We start from the raw sequence: 18,576 nt of genomic DNA, 5'->3' as shown, positions 1-18,576 counted from the left end.
ATCGATGAGAACATATGAAAGACAATTTGGCACATCCGTTGCATTTGATTAGCCAACTGGGGATACAGATTGTCAGTCAAATAACCCCTCTTTCCCCAAAAACCTCGAGAGGTTTGTCATCAAATGTTCCATGTGATCAAGAAATGGGAGATTAAAATCCCTTCAAAAAAAATTCTGACCATTTCTGCTCCCTTCTTTTTTCAAGCGTTCAGTTTACCGTAGAGATTTCGATAACAGCAGTCAGATGTGAAGGTCAGCTATGCTGCAGTTTAAAACAATTTAATGGAAATAATTGTTTTTGCATATCTCATTTTAACAGGCATGATCACAGAAACCATTTTCCAACTATTTAACTCATATCCCTCCCCAAGATATCCCTCCAAGATTTTTCTAATATTTCCAGATATTATTTCTTTACACTACATTCCATTAATAAGTTATTTAACTTTAAAAGAATCATATTCTCATATTAAGATGGAATAAGGTATCCCAGCTGAAAATGGTGCAGTTATTGCAGGCATGCATGCCCAGAAAACACACTGTGGTAATCCTGCTTAAATATCACCCAGCATCATTACTATTTAAGTTAAATAAACTGTTCTTAAAACATATTTCACCCTAAAATGCACATCGTGGTTACAAAGAAAAGATGAAAATCTCAGCCATTTATGTCAACATAATAAAGCTCCTAAGCATAGGATCTACAAAATTCAGGGTTGTTAAAGTGGAGAAATTGATTACAGAAGGGAACAGTGTATCTCCAATAACATTTTCCAAAATTATTTCAATAGCATTTGTCTTTATGCTGTTAAGCTATTTAAATATGTACTACAAGATGCCCAATTCCCTGTATATTAGGAGGGATTCTAATTCTGCAGGAGGATCTGGATAGGCTGGACCGATGGGCTGAGGCCAACTGTATGAAGTTCAACAAGGCCAAGTGCTGGGTCCTGCACCTGGGGCACAACAACCCCAAGCAGAGCTACAGGCTGGGAGATGAGTGGTTGGAGAGCTGCCAGGCAGAGAAGGACCTGGGAGTGATGGTGGATAGTCGGCTGAATATGAGCCAGCAGTGTGCTCAGGTGGCCAAGAAGGCCAACAGCATCCTGGCTTGTATCAGAAGCAGTGTGGCCAGCAGGTCTAGGGAAGTGATTGTCCCCCTGTACTTGGCTCTGGTGAGGCTGCACCTCAAGTACTGTGTTCAGTTTTGGGTCCCTCGCTACAAGAAGGACATCGAGGTGCTCAAGAGAGTCCAGAGAAGGGCGACAAAGCTGGGGAGGGGTCTGGAGAACAAGTCCGACGAGGAGCGGCTGAGGGAGCTGGGCTTGTTCAGCCTGAAGAAGAGGCTCAGGGGCAACCTTATCCCACTCTACAGATACCTTAAAGGAGGCTGTAGCAAGGTGGGGGTTGGTCTATTCTCCCACGTGCCTGGTGACAGGACAAGGGGGAATGGGATAAAGTTGCACCAGGGGAGGTTTAGGTTGGGTATTAGGAAGAACTTCTTTACTGAAAGGGTTGTGAGGCATTGGAATGGGCTGCCTAGGGAAGTGGTTCACTCACCATCCCTGGAGGTCTTTAAAAGATATTTAGATGTAGAGCTCAGTGATATGGTTTAGTGGAGGACTGGTTAGTGTTAGGTCAGAGGTTGGACTAGGTGATCTTGAAGGTCTCTTCCAACCTAGACGATTCTGTGATTCTGTGAATATTTGTTTAGGATACCAAGATCTGTTTTCATCTCATTTTTCACCTCAAGATTTGTAGAGCTCCAAAAGAGGGAATAAGTACCATCATTCCTGTACTGTGCCAAAGGGAATAAAGGATGAGAAGAATTTCAATGCACACCAAATCAAAAGATCTTGGTACGTTTTCACAAAGTTTGATGAAGTGCTGCAAGTCTCTGCCATCTGTCACCAAAAACATATCCAAGCTTTGGGAACAATGCCACTGCACTTAGAAATACCTCCAGTGTTTTTATGGGGGTAGGAGCACTTGGCTGCCTTTTTCCTAGCTCTAGACCTCATCAATTCCCTTGCCCTTTCTTAACGTAAGTTCCAATTGTTTTGATATACTAAACGGTTTATTTGGGCATATAACGCTCGTTTTAGCAGCTATTCTAATCGCTGACTTTGAAAACACCAGCCCGGGGTTTAACCACATAGCATCTTTACCTTTCACAGAGACACAGCCATCTAATTGATACCTAGCAAATAACAAGCCACTGACAGGTAAGCATTAAAATGTGATTGCTCTCCTTTGAAAATGAGCAGGTAAGCACCTGCTCTTTCTAATGCAAATCACAGATAATGTTGCCTATCCAGGAGTAAAACAAAGTCCCCGTTATCAGCAAATAAATGGGCACATTCGTATTGCTGATGTCTATGAATGGCTGGGAGGCTGGCTCCCTAACATGGGAGAGCTAGAAGCTGGTAACTAAACAACCTTGTTGGACAAATTTCCCCCCAAAAAAAGTAAATTAGAAAATGAAATAATTTGTTTAGGTCTTAACAGGCTGAAAAGTACAGGAGGAACAACCCACAGTATTAGCGTTCTGCATAGACAGAGCTTCTAAAGCTTCCCAGCATCTGCCTTTGAGATGTCTTTTGGGTGGAACACAAAATGCACACCAGTGGCCTCCATCCCTTGTGCTCTGCTCTCAGGGCCCACAGCTCAGCAGGGGGAAACAAAGTCTGTGCACCACAGCTCCTGGTTCTGCAAAGCTGCTGCCTGATCGATGAGCTTGGGAGAGCTGAAGGTAGGAGCCTCCCCAGCAGCTGACAGTACTCTGTCAGCCCAGGGAAAGTGAATGAAACCAAAAGAGCGAGATAGCTCACTACCAGATTAGCCTACAGCAGCCCTGGAAAGTCTTCGAAGCCCTGAAGGTAGGCTTGCCACAGGCAGATAAGCAAAGCTCAAGTTCAGTACTGCTGGAAACGCTTTGTGCCTCCTTATTAAAAAATTCACACAGTTGGAGGTGAACTAATTGAGGTGGTGGAGACAGTAACACAGAAGGCATTTAAAATGTAATTAAGCCATGATCAGAAAAGGGACACAGAAGGGAGAAAGCACTCAAAATAGAGACTCCAGGGAATACCAGATTCAAGCACAAATGAGAGCAACTGTGTATTGAACCACAAAGACATTTCCATATACAGGGAATTAAAAAAAAAAAAAAAAAAAAAAAAAGGAAATGTGCAGTCATTTTAGATAAACTTCATTAGCTTTAATGTGCCCCATAGAGACAGGTGTTCTGACTTGAAAAGGGCCCTATCCTGCACCTGAGGGATTCTGAACCACACAGGGGATCGCAGAAGAACACTGCAGGATCAGCGTCTTGATTTGTTTGGCTTCATTCTTTAGAAGCGTGCTTTGCTTTAGTTCTGCTTTTTGCTGCTCTGGAAGGATTGCAGCAGCTGCTGTTTCATATTGTGAAATGCACAGCTCATGCGTATACCTACTATATAAAGGAGGGGAAAACAAACAAAAAGAAGAGTAAAAATATGTAATTATAAATATTACAGTTTTGACCTCAGACATACAACAAGCATTCCTTTTATAACAAAATCTGCAGAATAGAGAGGCTTAAAGTGAAAGCCTACAGAATTAAGTCCCTATTTCCCTTCAGCCTTAGCTGTTTTACAGAAATAAATGCATCAGAAAAAACACAAGCTACTACCTAGCCTTGTAACAAGAAAGGAAATGCTTAAACATCCTTTTGTACAAAGCTTTCTGTTATCTAACAGTTTTATGTTTAAATAGACCTTAAAGCCCTTTTCCTTTGCTTTTTCCTAATAAATTTGTTTCATGCAAACCTCCTGAGTTCAGTCTTCATGAGTAACAGCGTCCCTCTATAGGGCACAAGTTCCGTTTGGGTTTTGCCTTTCTTGGTGTTATCTACCATTCAGTACGGTCTCATTTCGCTGTCAGCTGCTTCATGATTTCCCCAGCTGCACCACCTTGTACTGTGCCTGATATGAGATATGGCAGTGACAGCACAAATAGGAAACAACCAGCACAGCCAAGCAGGACGACTAGCACAGGCTGCAAGCAGTATATCGAGAAGTGGCTGTGAGGAAAAAAACACCACACATTTGTTTGTAGAAGCTTAAATCACTTCTCTCTAGAAACATAGCAAGATCCCCTCTGACAGTACTGGTCTTGCAAAGCAGTCTGACTTATTTCGGTCAATACATGAAGAACTGATCGATGAGTTAGGATGAGATGCCCTTTAATGGCAGAACTTACAGTGGAGTGGAGAAGAAGGAAGAAAAGGCTTGGGCTTTGTGGCTTTGAACAGAAGGAAGACTCAATACCACCAATGATGAACAGGGAGTTGCAGTGCTGTAATGAAGAAAGCAAGCACAGTACAAAGAACCTTTTTCTCCATGCTAACAAAAGATACTCCTCTGAACCATCTTTTCAACAACAAGTACATTCAGAAGAGTATGTACATCACGCATCAATGAAATATTCCCTCATCTCTCTGGTTTATTTCATTTGAAAATGGGCAATGCACAAACAGCAAGGAACAAATGGGTGGACTCCATGACAGAAATTAGAGCATCAAGTGAAAAGCAACCTGATGATGTACTGGTACAGAAAAATTTAAGATACTGGCCAGAAAACTTCACAAATCAGTGTTTTTCTGTTTTACAGACCTGCCTTCTTGCTTAGGCTAGTTTGCTAAAATTACAGCAGGCAGATTTGTTAAGCAAGTTTGAGGATTTTTTTTTCAAAATGATACAAACACCATAAAATTATCTTGCATATTGCCAAAGACACGAAGTCAGTAAATACATCACTTGCAAAGCACACATTACTGAAGTCTGACCATTTCAGATTCTGACTGATCTCTTGCCACTGCTGCTGCAGCTACTTTTAAAGTTTAATGTAATAATTACACAAAAGAAAGACCAACATTATACCAACTGAAAGTCCAGACCAATCCATTCCTATAGCCAATTTAAAGACTGACTTTTCTTTTAGTACCTATAATCATTGAGAAAAACTTGAAAATATTGGAATATTATGTCTGAACACTCGATTGCAATACGCATTCTAAATCGGAGAACCAAGTTCCAGCAAAGCATCACCTTGTTTCTGCCCATTGCATTCTTTCCCCCCAGTCTGGTGTGCAGTTTAAGGTAGCATGTGTAAACATGAGTGGCAGATGCCTCTTTTTCTTTTTCCTGAAACATCCACAAGTGTATAAAGGCAGTGTTTTTTAATCCTCGTCATGGTCATCTGACCCCATCTGATACCCGAGCATTAATAAAGCATGAGGAACCATAAGCTTCATGCTGCCAGAACAGTGCCAGAAATGACTAGTGGTGTGAGAAGTTTGGTTCGAGTGGAGCTGTTTGGGGATGACGATAATTATCTGTCAAATGAATATTCATCACACGGGTGAATCCAAGGCTGAGTAATACTTCACTATAGAGCGGGAACAATGCTATGGAGAAGTTCGCCAAAGCAGACACGGCTTGCTTTGCACTGAGCTCTAGTGCAGCTGGAGGATATACAGATGGGTGCCAGGAATTCATGAACTGGAGAAACAGCCTGCAGTAAGCAGACCTGTCCCCTATGTTAGTCTTACCAACAAAGCAGAAAATACAAAGCAGAAAATTAGCTAAATAAGCTTTTATATATCTGAAGGCATGCTCAGCCCTACTGCAATAAATATGTTGCTTCTGTTGTTTCTGGAAGAAGTAAATAGCATGGAGGTGTCCAATGTCACCCTCTCCTTTTCTCCCCAACTCCAACATCTCTTGTCACAGACCATCTTGTTTAGAGTAACAAAAATTTTCAGAGGCAGCCATTTCAAATGTAGAGCCTGTCTGCTGATGTCTTTACTAGTGGCACAACCCTCTGTCTAGCTGAGGCAAACACCTGGCAACTGACTCAGAGGAACAATGGCCACCACGGTGGGGCTGAAGGAAGAGAGTTTATTTTTATTTATGAGCATAAAAAAAAAGTCATCAGATTCAAAAAAGCCAGGAAAAAAAAAAAAAAAAAAGGTTTGCGTGCCAAAAATCCACTATTCTTTTTTAAAAGAAATTGCATTGTACTATGCTACTACTAAACACATACCCTTCTGCATTTACACACACATTTGTAGTAAAGTATTTGAAAACTCTCACAGAAGTGAGATTAATAATCCTATTAATAATAGGATATTATTGACAAAATTTAAAATTAATTCATGTCTCCACCACCCAAACAGAAGAATTCAATGTATGTATGTCAATATATGATCCTTTGACTCCTACTAGAAATAATTACATAAACATGAACTTCTTTAATTTCTTTACTAGGTGGCTTAAATGTCTGTACCAAAATTACATTCCAGAAGATCAGATTACCAGTGTCCTGATCTACTTTTATTTTTTAAAAAAAAGCAGCATAAGAACTTATGCTTTTTTATTTTTATTTTTAATGTGTGAAGAAAAATATATATTTTTTTATCTTTCTTAAAATATTTTGTATTTTTCTTCACACCAATGGATGGTGAAATAAAGAGGTCAAGCTAGTAAATATCATTAATTTTATGCAAGTGTTTGAAAGGAAGGAAAAAATATGTTCAAATCTAATCAAATGTAAATGTTTTAAAAAATATTTGGAGATTCTCTTTGATCAGGTTTCAAGAATTCTCATCCCTTAAAAAACTGAATGCATCTTTCACAGGCCATAGAAATATGTCTGGAGAAATAAAACTTTTTCCTGAACTTTTATTGTTAATTATATTTCTAGTTATGAATGCTTACCTGTATTGTTTACCTCTTTCAAACAATATTGAAACAATTGCGCAAGCCCCTTGATCAAATGCCAGAGGTACAGAATTCTAAAGTTAATCAGTCTAAGTGCAAGTGAGCTTCTATTTTTTTGGAATCAGAAAAAGAAAACAAGAAACTACTAATATATCAAATGAATTTAGAAATGAATATAACAGTGAATGATTATTCACTACGTGATATGAATTTCAATTTCTAGAACTTTTATACATAACAAAATCTACTTCTTGGCTACATTTTATTAAATTAGGCTATGTAGAAAATCTCACATGAATTTATTTTTTTTTTCTGTAATTTAAAATGAACAGGAAATCATGTTTTCACACACTTCTAAACACCAACTGCTTTCATCATTTAAAAATATTTGGAAGTGAGGGAGCCTTAAGCATTTCTGGCAATTATTCTGCTGCTTATGTTGCTGTCCATAAGAACTGTAAGCAATGAAATCCAAAACCATCAATAATGGAGAACAGCTAGATATCTTAAAACTCTCCCAATAAATCATGTAGTTTAAGCACACTGGGCCATATTATTCTCTTATTTTGGTCACTTTTAGACCATTGCATCTTCATCTGTATAATAAAAGTAATCGTAAATTGTGTCTCATCAAGTGAGAAAGAGTGTAGCAAATCCAGAGAATAAAGAATTCTCCATTCAGTGGGAGAATTAAAATAAATTTAAAGATCAGATGAAAATAAGAATAGATTCATCTCAGCGAGCTCAGCTAAACCCAACCTTGTCAACAGAAGTTTTGCAGACTATGTCATGATCTACAGCATTTTTTTCTCAGTGTTTGAGACTACATTAATTTTTCATTTTGTGGTAGCCTTCTAAATGAAAAGGCTACATATTTTTTTCAAGTGCAAAAATTCTAGCAAGGCACCGCTATTGCCTGGCTATTTGTCCAAGAGGCAGCATCATGTTCATGGGGGCATACCATGCATACATACTTCGTGATGCATAGGGATGGCATCTACAGGAAAGAGTAATGACGTTGAACATCTGTAGGATTTTAAAGGTGATCGATTGATCTTTATTATTTGATTTCTATTATTTTACTCCTACTGTTAGGAAGCATTCTAAAAATTCCAGGAAAGGCACTTTACTAAGTAAAGTACTTTGAAGACTGTTTGATCATGAAATATAGCACTCCCATTTATCTGCTTTGCAAGGAAAGCTCTGCAGAGTTTGTATCACACATCTGTGTTAAGAAAGTGGAAAGTGCTCGCAGAAGGGAGGTACAGAGTCTTCTCCACTGCCAGGCATGCAGGAAGGATGTTTTTGGCACTTTGGTTTTAGAGACAGATTTGCCCCACTTCCAGGGACCATAGGCAGCATAATCTGATGCTGCTTTTCTGCTCTCAGACAGGCTGCAGCTGGAATTGTCAGTACTCGCTGTTTTATTGTGTAACTGATGCTTGGGGTGGTGAAAGAATCAATCTGTGGTGTTCAACATTACCTTATTCCTTTCATGCTGTTTTTTCCATCTGAGCTAAAGATGCTTCATCCACTTGCGGAACATTCCTAATGAGTGGCAGTCAGCAGGAAACTGATTTTTGAGCAGCTTCCAATAAAACTGAAGCTTTGAAAGAAGAACCTTAGATTTTAAATCACATCCACAATTTATTTCACATATAATGCCTTTAGAACAAAGTTCAAAAGTATTTGAGTCTAATTCTCAAAAGAAAAACTAATGCAAGTTCTAAATGAGTTAGAATATACCCATCCTGCTGCTTAACCACATTCCCAGCAATGTTATCAACACACTGAGCTACTTCTTGACAATTCTTTATTTCACAAAATCTTCTGACAGATACATAATTGAGAAACCCTAGGAAGAAATGTTATTTTGTTTCAGTATCTGCTCTATAAATGAACATAAGCAAACTAGACTTTTTTTTTTTTTTCCTCCCAGAAAATAAAATGGTTCTTCTTTGTTTCAAGAGTGACGTAAAAGACACAGCAAGAGTACCTACAATAAAATGGCTTGCAGACAAATGCAGAGCTGTTCGCTTGCTCCCATGTTCTGTAATACTTGCTTAGCCCTAAATTCCTTATGTTTGTTCATATCTTTTTTTTTTTTTTTTTTTTTTTTACCTTACAACAGATCATGGACATTTTTAAATGTTACAGGAAGAGGCAGTATTAATATAGCAAGAGCATTTTGCAGGTATCATTTCAGGCTCTGAGAAGCAGAACTCCAAGCCAGAGTATGCAATACATTAACTCAAAAGCTTAAGCCTCTACTGTAGGTATTCCAGTAGTATTAGGTACAGTAAGGATTAGGTACTGTAAGGATTGCTATATCTTGGTTTCTCTTACAGTTATTCTCCCCTTATGATTTTTATTTCTATGATTCCTGGCATTTTACACCGTGGAAAATCAGTGATTCAGAGAAGAGAATGGGAATCAGGATTGCCTTTTGTATCTGTACACCGACAAATGGATTGTTAAGCTTGTGTAATGTCTAGAGAATGTTTTTTTATTCCTTAGATGAGATTTGTTAGCGGGGGATTGGAAACGCGCTGTGATCCTTCTCTCATTTATTTCCTTTCTCAGCAGTTTTCTCTCATTTTTCCTCTTTGTCTGATATTCACTTTTAAAATCAAAAGAATTACTGATGAGAATGAAGCTACTTTTGATACTACAAGGCATTTTTTCACTAAGATGATGGTACACACTGTAAGGTTGGAAGCAGCACTACAGGAATGGTGCCAGCAGGTTACAAGGTTTTGTAACACATTTGAGATCCTGTAAGGGAGCACCCACTCGAGTCTTGGGGGAAAACTCTCTTTGTACATTCAGTTTTACTTGTGGACTTTGATTTGATGAGGGGAAGGAAAAGTATTCCCTCCATAAGGTTTTAAATGAGCCTCAAAATGCAGTTTCCTCACCCCAATTATTCCAAAGAGAGAAATTTCCAATTGGCAAATCAAGAAAGACTGTCCTTAGGAGGCCTGAAACTAAGTGCTTCTTTTTCTTTCCTTAGAGTCTGCAGATACTCCCCGTGCAGAAGAGAAGGCTGAAGTCCAGGCAGCCACAGGGAAGCACTCATCACGCTGTTTTTCTCTGGGAGACAGTAACATCATCATCATTAGACCACAACGAGCCAAAGAAAGCACAGTGCAGCACAACAGGAATCTGTGTTTTTGGGAGGGAATACAGGAGGAGACAACAGGCTAAAGCTTTAGGAGTGTGGATACTTTTACTCTGGCTCACAGGTAGCCTTTTTTGGGGGAACGTGAAGCTCATAAACACTCAGACCAGATGGTGTAACACAGCAGCACGAGATGGAGCTTATTAGCTATCACTTCTGTCCATTAGCGTACAGCCCAGAAACCTCCAGGACCTCTAAACCACGCTCTGCTGACAGCTGAGTCCCTTTCTCAAGAAGAGCACATGGTACAGGCTGCGTGTGCATCATCACGCAGACACCATTCCTGTGCTGTGCTTCAAGTTGCTGCTCTGAAGTGCACAGGTACAAAAGCTGCTTCCATTAACTTCCGCGGAGACTTCCTAAATTAGTGAAATAACATTGTAGACAACATTAAAAGGCTAAAAGTTATATGTCTGGCATTTACAAACAAGAGAGAATAAACCTGATGATGTGAAGTACCTAGACATTTTTGATACAAGACCTATCTAATAATAATGTATTACCAAAGAAATCTGCTCTGTTTTTTTAAATGGTGGAGTTTCCAGGAGATTGCTCACAAAAATAATTGGTTTCCTCTGCAGTTAACCTTTTCCTACCTTCTCCTTCCAAACCTTGGGAATGCTTCATTCCATGACAATACAATCACCTTCCACAACATGTCAATATGCAGCTCTAAACAAATTATGCACTTTAAATTAAAAAAAAAAAAAAAAAAATTATAAATTTCACCCTTCAATAACCCACAATTCTCATCATACAGAAATTACTGGGAGCAGAATCAAACAACCTAAGTGTTCAAAACTACCTCACTTCTACAAGACTGCGTAGCAGTGGTTCTTCTAAGGGAGATTTTTCCTTTCCATTTTACATTTTTGCTTCTCCTTTTCAAAACTACTGTTCTCCCATCCAAACATTAAAAATGCACTTTACCGTGTCCTGTCTACATGTCAGTAACCATTATGATGCTCTGTATTTTGATAGTCTTTATTCACTGAATAATACTGTCAAAGGCTCCAAAATATGCAACTAGCACGTAGGAGCTTTATTGAACTCTTCTACCCTGCTCTGTCCAACACCAGTTCAGCACCAACAATGTGCTGCCTTCTTAATACCAACCAGAGTTTGGGGATGCCCCTGACACAACATTTTCCCTTCTTACACTGCCTTCATGGAAGTTTCAAAGCACCAAGTCCATATTCATGCGGATAAGACTCAGCTTTCCAAGCTCCTGTTATGCCAAATTGCACAGGCTGTAAATATGAGTGTCAAGTAATCAACTGCTCCAAATGTCTACTAGAAATGCCGAACCTCACAGCCATTCTGCTGGCATCCATCTCGTCTCAGAGGGCTCCTGAGACCATGAACTTATGCTATGCTTAACTATTATTCTAGTGTTTCATAGAAGGGAAAAAGCTGATAAAAATTGGCATCTTTACCCTTATAGGTCATTTAATAATAAAGTAATTGAAACAAAGAACAAGTGCTATATACAGCCCAAATTCTACTCTCCATGGCTCTGGTAGAAACACAAAACAGATCTGCAGGCCCAAGTGGACTTCCATAATTCTTAAATCAGAAAATAATATGGGTATTATGCAAAAAGTTTTTGCTTCTTTGCAGATGAACAAAAAACACCATGACATTTTCCTGACAGGACAATTTCTACCTGTCCTTGTTAGCATGCCTCATATTTATTTCTCTGATGATAAATAAAAGTGTTTTGACTGGTCACATGAAGTTAAAAGTAGCATGTGTTTAAATCTGCCTTCCTGGTAAGCTTAAATTTGCAGAACTGTGGAGCATAACAAAGCAACCCACTGGTTCCTGCACTCCACATATAGTTTCTCCTTCCTAAGGAAAGTAATCGCTATTCAGCACCAGGACATGTCTGTTACCTACATATCCACATTTGAGATGCAATGCTACGGAGTGCAAGAATGAGAATCTTATGGCAACAGCAGTGAGCTAAAAAAAAAATAAATCAGGGATGAAACAGAATTGGGTTCATGCTGAAAAGACATTTGTAACCTACACCTCTTCGTGAAGCCCATAGGCTTTGTTCCAGGAAGATTTTGAACATCAGCTTGATCTATTTACCTCTTGCTCCTTAAGACAATTTCATATAACTTCTCCAACACATCTACCAATCTTCAGCTCTTGTCCTACAAAGATGAGTTTTCCTCAGTTCTTGAACTAAAAGCATAAAACGTACATTTTTTTATGAAGCACTGTAAAATGTCCTTTCCCAGAATACTAGCAATGCTGACTTTTTCCAGACACATTTAACGTAAGATGTTTGCTGTTGGATTCTCTTCCTAGGAATAAATCCAGTTTGCCTTGCCCATAATGCAGTTCAATGTATCTTGCCAGGAAATACACGTTTGTCTAACCAGAAATTTACTGCCGTATGCTCATTTTGTTAACGATCAATAAACTTGATCATGCCAATGACTCAATCCCAGATGCTTATCCTATCAGGGATTCATTCCTCTAAACCAGTGTTTTCTACAAATCTATAATTATCCTAAAAGCAATAAAGCCTTTGTAGGGCCAATATTTGTGGAATACAACTCTTTTCATATTTACTTTGGTGGAAACACAGAAAGCTGTAGAAGAAAACAGAGTTTTAATGATGTAAATGTGTCACAAATAAGATCAATGTGAAAATGTGTTTGGTACATTTGTGAGAATTTTCTTCGTCGCAGCCAGGTCCATCAATGAGTTTTCTACCAAGAACATTTCTGGTGGTTTTTGCCAATTCTACCCCATCTCTTTCAAGTACAAAACACTGTGTTACCAATTCTTCCTAGAGTTAATTTGCTGTGTTTGCCAATATCCACAAGCTATATGATACTGGGTCTGCCAGGAAATCACTTCATAACATCATCTTGCCAGGATGAGATACTGTAGATTTACATATCTTCAGATAAACAGGAGTTTGAACATTCCAGTGATTAAAAAAATGTATTTTAAGATGCTCTCATTATACAATTAGCACTGAATCTTCATGAGAGAATGACACTGTTGGGAGAATTTTGTACCTGTTCATACCGAGTTCTTCGGCCAGCAAATCTTGACTCATCTTGGAACAGTCTGTGGTGTCATTTGTTAGGTCTAAATTGTCAGCTAACTACAAGGTTCTGACACAAATAACCCCAGAGATGCAACTGATCTTGTATTGCATGCTTCAGGATGGACATCAATATTAGACCTCAGGAATACTGTATAGGAATCATTGCTTAAATGATTAATAGATTAGATTAAGTTCTAGATGAAGCTTGTGATAGATTCCATATTGGCTGCTGAATTTTTCTTTCATATTGCTATCTATTATATTCGTGAAAAATGACTAAGAAATCTTTGAGGAGTTAAGATTTGATCTAAAACTTCAGGAATTGCAAGGAATATAAGAATAGTGCAAAAGTTAAGTATTTTGTATTTGGGTATTGTTTGCAATGTTTAAAACCAAGAAACTTATAATTTCCAAGATCACATAGCTTCTCAAACAAAGCTTTGACATGAAAATATGTTTTCAAAAATACTAGCAATGTTGGTCAATACTGCAGGATATATCTGAGACCTTTGTAAACATTTCCTTTAAGTTCACATTATGCAGAGTTCTGGTTTATGCAGATTGTCTATATATGCAAACACAAATACTACACATCATAAATTAACATAACCTCAGATTACAATCAAAAGTTTTCATAGAAATAAATCCTGAATATTGACAGTAACAATGAAGTAGTCAAACTGCTCGTATATGTAACAAAACAAACAAAAACCTTCAAGAAATTGCTGAGCTGTATCAATATTTTGAGCTATAAATCACATTTAATTCTGAAGCTATTTACTACATTCAAAAGTGCCCGGTCTATTCTATATAAGCTACTGTGGTTAGGTAGCAGAATACAAACGTCCTTATGGACATTAATGCAGATACAAATTCTTCCAGTTTCCATAAACATTTAAATTAATGATTCTTTTCACAAAAACAAAATCAGCACAAACATGTACACCTATATTTGTTCCTGGTACAAGCTTCTCTCTAATTTTTTACTCTGAAGTGTTCTTCTCATATTCCATCATTAGAATTCATGTTTGACTGCTGTCTCACTCATCACCATTATCACTTTATTCATGACTGTTACTACGTGCCTGTTTTCTCAACTATTCTCACACCTTTCATGCATGAAGTTCATGGATTTTACCCTAATTTTGCAATCCATCAAATACTGGGTACTATTTCAACTGCAGCTTGCAGCTACAGAAGAATACCTTCAGATAAACTGGGGATGCCCCTTTAACTTAAAAAAAAAAAAAAATAAATAAATAGAATTTTTAACATTTAGAGTTTTCTCAGCCTTAAGTCTTTCTTCAGATAATGATGGTCTGAAGCAATTTCACGTTACAGCTTTCTTCTTGCAGAACAATCCTTTTTGAGGGACCATGGGTTTTCTGTTTTCTGTTTTTTTGTTTGTTTTGTTTTGTTTGGTTGGTTGGTTGGTTTGTTGTTGTTTTTTTTTACAGTCCAAGGATGTGCCAACCATGAGAAAAAGTTTGTTAATGGTGCTGAGGAGGAATTTTAGAAAAGAATGCATAAAAAACAAATTCCACATACAGTTTAACAGATTTGTGCCAGCTGCATAGTCCATAACAGAACCTGCTTTTTTTTTTTTTTTTTTTTTTAAACCTCTCAATACTGACTGAGCAAATACTAAGAATCACCAGGAACTTTGGCTGTCCTTTTGAAAACAGCACATTAGAACTGCAATCAAATCAAATTCTGGCTGCAGCCTGAAATTTTACACTCAGCTTTACAACTTTCTTTGCTCTTGCATGAATTTTGAACTCAACACATTTTACATTTCAAAGCAATGATGCTTGCCAGGCCAAGCCTTTGGGCTCAATTTGTGGCAGGACAAATCTATATGATTTAAATCAACACAGAAATACAGAGATGAATTTGTGGAAAGCTGAACAGATATATCTAGCAGTGCAGTTACTAACTCAGTTGCAACAAACTGAATTTGTCAGAGGACAATACCATGACTTCTGGCACAGCAACGTTTGACTGCAACCTCACAAACCAATATACACGTGTATGTTTTAAAAAAGATCTTTTGTGCTCAATAAATATTACTTTAAAACATACAGACCTAGACTTAATTAAGATAAGAAGATGCCTCAAGGTAAGCAAGTATTTAAGCACTGCCCTATGTACTGACAAACTACTGCATAGGCTCAAGAGTTTTGCTGCAAAAGTAAGCATCAAGCCTCATACTCTTATTTGAGCCAGTACAACACTGCGTTGCTTCTAAGAAGGAAAATACAAACGTTTCTAAAACAGAAGACCTGCAAATTCGTGTGATATCTCCTAAAAATTAATTTGCCTCGAAAAATCTTGGCCCATGTATTTCCAATAAAATTATTTTAGAACGTTGAGTGTAAAATACTTGGTATGCTAAAGCATCCATCTGGTTCCTAATACACCAGTCCTGAATAAATGAGGTAAGTTTATGCCTGACAATTTCTTGCAGAAATGCACACTAATTTGTCCACTTCTCCAAAATTATTAACATGATTGCTTTCAGAGGCACTGTTCTGGAAGAATAAATTCAGCATAGGCCACACAGACTGGTTTCCTATGCCTGAGCAGAGCGATCACGACCCTTACATACTTGTCCGAGTTGGTGGAGCTATAGCTAGCACAGGTCCCAGCATCAGTAAAGCTCTGTCCTCAAGGAGCTCTTCAGAGGCCTGACAATGCAGAGGCAATGCTTTCAGTGCTCGAGTTGTCAGGAGCAAGGTAGTTACTTTAAGTAGGTCTACAAGTACATTTGCATCATCTCCAGCACAGCAGCACAGACGCATCTTAGTTAACCAAACTCTCCTGACAAATGCAAGATCATTTGTCATGAGCCAAACACGGTGGTGAAGTTTTCTACAGACTACTTTGTTGAGATTTGTATTCGTGACTTTTTGTTTCCCAATACTGCAGTTTTGTAGCTCTCTGGAGGGACCATATATACATGTATGGAGGCTATCTCTAGCAGCTAGCTATCATTTCTTCCATGAATTACAGGTACCTTCAGACAACATCAGCACTACAAATGTAGCTTGATTCAGAATATCTGTCATAAAACCAGAAAGGCTGTAAGAGAAATGTAGCACAACTATTCTCATTTTTTGCATTAATTTACACATCACAGAGGAAACATTTTTTTCTATCTTCAAAAGCATATTTGTGATTTGTTTGTCAAAAAAAAAATAATTATTATTTTAATACTCAGAAAATCTGGGAGAGACTTGGCTGCCTCAGGAGTGGAAGACTTTTTTTTTTAAAGTAAGTACAGAAATTATTAGCTGAGAAATAGTGGCCACACTAAAATGGATCAATTTAACCACTTCCTTGAAGAGCAGGCAGGGGTTGCTCAGAGACCTTTTATCTTTAAGGGGACAGACTCTATGCTTCCAACAAGTACACCAATCCTTAAAAATACTCTTCTTGCACCACCACCCTTCCTGAATTTGTGATGGAGCTAAAGGCAACAGATAAGCCACTTTGCTGTACAAAATGTGTTAAATGCAGCATACGGATTACCACGAGAAGCAGTCAGGGAGTGCTGCAGTAAATTCTTCCCATTTCCTTCCACTTTAATCTGTTTTCAGCCTATATCTTTATCTAAACGGGAGCTTTTCCTATCCTTGGCTGCAACATCAGAAGCTCTCAAGTGTTTATTCCAGAGTTCTGTCCATACCTTGCAAAAGGCTAAAACCAACCAACCAAAAAGAACTCAACCATCTGCTTTTTTCTTACAATACACAATAATTTTTAGTTTTACTCATAAAACTTTATATATTTCAGGTTACTTATAAGATTACATATTTTGTTAAGAGGATTGTTGTATTTGAATTCATTGCAGACATAATGCAGAGATAACCTACAAAATCAACTTTGATTTTGTACCCAAATCCACATAACACATGCAAAGGTAGTAAATAATTAACTAGGCAATGCTAGTGAGAAAAGTAGCCACTCCTAAAGAAAAAATTATCTGTAGCTATCACGTGATGGTCTACTGAATGCCACTTGGTCCATACTGCTACAAAAGCTCTTCTACCTGAAAAAAACTCCTATACTTCTAACATTGCAGTATGGTTAAAAAAAATACAGTAAGAAGTATGTTATCACCACATGCTTTTGAAAACAAAATGGCTGCTTGCCTGCTGACATCATTATATGCTTCATAGCGAGTAATCAAAAGCCATTATTGTAATTAGTAGGTAAAATAAATGATTTACCTTGCGTGGATTGGTCAATAGTTTTTCTTTTTCTGCTCTGACTGTTATAATTAAGTCTTAGCTCTTGGCTATATTCATTCAGAGTTTCTCTTGAGTCATAAGATTGTCTTTGCTTTCTGCCATCTTCACTTTCATCTGAAGAACTTGTGTAAGTTAAATCCACTTCATGTTTAACTTTTGACAGTGGCTGGTAGGGTTTGCAGTCCATCTGCTCCATCTCTCATTAAATAGGCTCAAAGTCATGAAAACAAGCAACTGGAAATCCTTAAGGAAATAGTCCTGGGGAAAAAATACAAACAATAATCAGTTTCAGATATCACATATAAATATTTAGCTCTCAAAGGCCCAATTTTATTTTTAGTAGATATGAACCAATTAAATTGTATTTATATCACCACAACCAAGGAAAGAATCTGAATATGTCTAATTTTACTGTCTTACTGTTTAAAAATGATATTAAAATAACAATAACTTGAGAAACAAACAAACAAAACCCCCAAATCTTAAGTACTATCGCACTACACCAAGCAATAACTGTGCACAGTTATTGCATAGAGTATGTTACAAAACCACCTATTTGGTATTAAAGCTAGGATGGAACAGTTACTACTTCTCTAAAGAGGTGAACATTCATCTTAAGTGAAAATAACATCTTAATGTCTTTTAAAATATGAAGTATAGAAACCAGGAAGTTAATTGTTTTGAAGTACTCTCCTGTAAATAAAATTACATTTAGTGAATAATAATAGGCTTCACAGTTTAGAAAACCATCAAGACTTAGTAAAAACAAGTAATATGCCCCCTGTTACTCTGCGAGAGCACACAGTAGTCATTGTGTGAAGGAGGTCATTGCCCTTTCAGATTGTGTGGCCATTTCAAGAAGAAGCTTCCACCCTGAAGCACAACCCTCTTTTTCCTCCACATCCCATCGAAACTCTTACTGACGTGGGGGCCACACTGATCCTCAGTGAAACCTTCCAAGATGCAGCTTGCAGTTGGGAATATCATTGAAATGATGTTCAAATCCAATATCATTATAAATAAGTGGCCTGCAGATGCACATGCAACCTGTGCACTTGCTCTGCAACCTTGCTTTCATGAAGCTGTTCCCATCGCACATTTTAATGCCAACTCTGCGATGAGATGACAGGGGTGCATGGTGACAGGGGTGCATGGAACACCTTCTACAGCAGAAGTACAGTTCACAGGCAGTTAGCTCTGGTAAAGCAAGCTTGTTTTTTTGTTTGTTTGTTTGTTTGTTTGTTTTTTCTTTATATATTAACTGATGCTGTTAACCTAGAAAACTAAACATAACAAGAAAGGCAG

The 18,576-nt window shown here is 37.8% G+C and overlaps 1 protein-coding gene across 5 annotated transcripts in view; it reads right to left on the bottom strand.

Annotated features, from left to right (window-relative positions):
- TENM1 (teneurin transmembrane protein 1) overlaps positions 1–18,576 on the bottom strand; it is a 1,172,023-nt gene that overhangs the window by 230,030 nt on the left and 923,417 nt on the right. For all 5 annotated transcript variants that reach the window (XM_084534131.1, XM_084534133.1, XM_084534134.1 and 2 more), the window contains one exon: positions 17,251–17,529. In XM_084534131.1, the coding sequence (XP_084390257.1) occupies positions 17,251–17,467 (217 nt within the window). In that variant the 5' untranslated portion in view covers positions 17,468–17,529. The remainder of the gene's footprint in view (positions 1–17,250; positions 17,530–18,576) is intronic.

Source organism: Aythya ferina (genome assembly GCF_964211825.1).
Source record: "Aythya ferina genome assembly, chromosome: 13".
Lineage (NCBI taxonomy): Eukaryota > Metazoa > Chordata > Aves > Anseriformes > Anatidae > Aythya > Aythya ferina.
The sequence above is the reverse complement of the archived record's forward strand: the minus strand, read 5'-3'. Positions and strand labels throughout refer to the sequence as shown.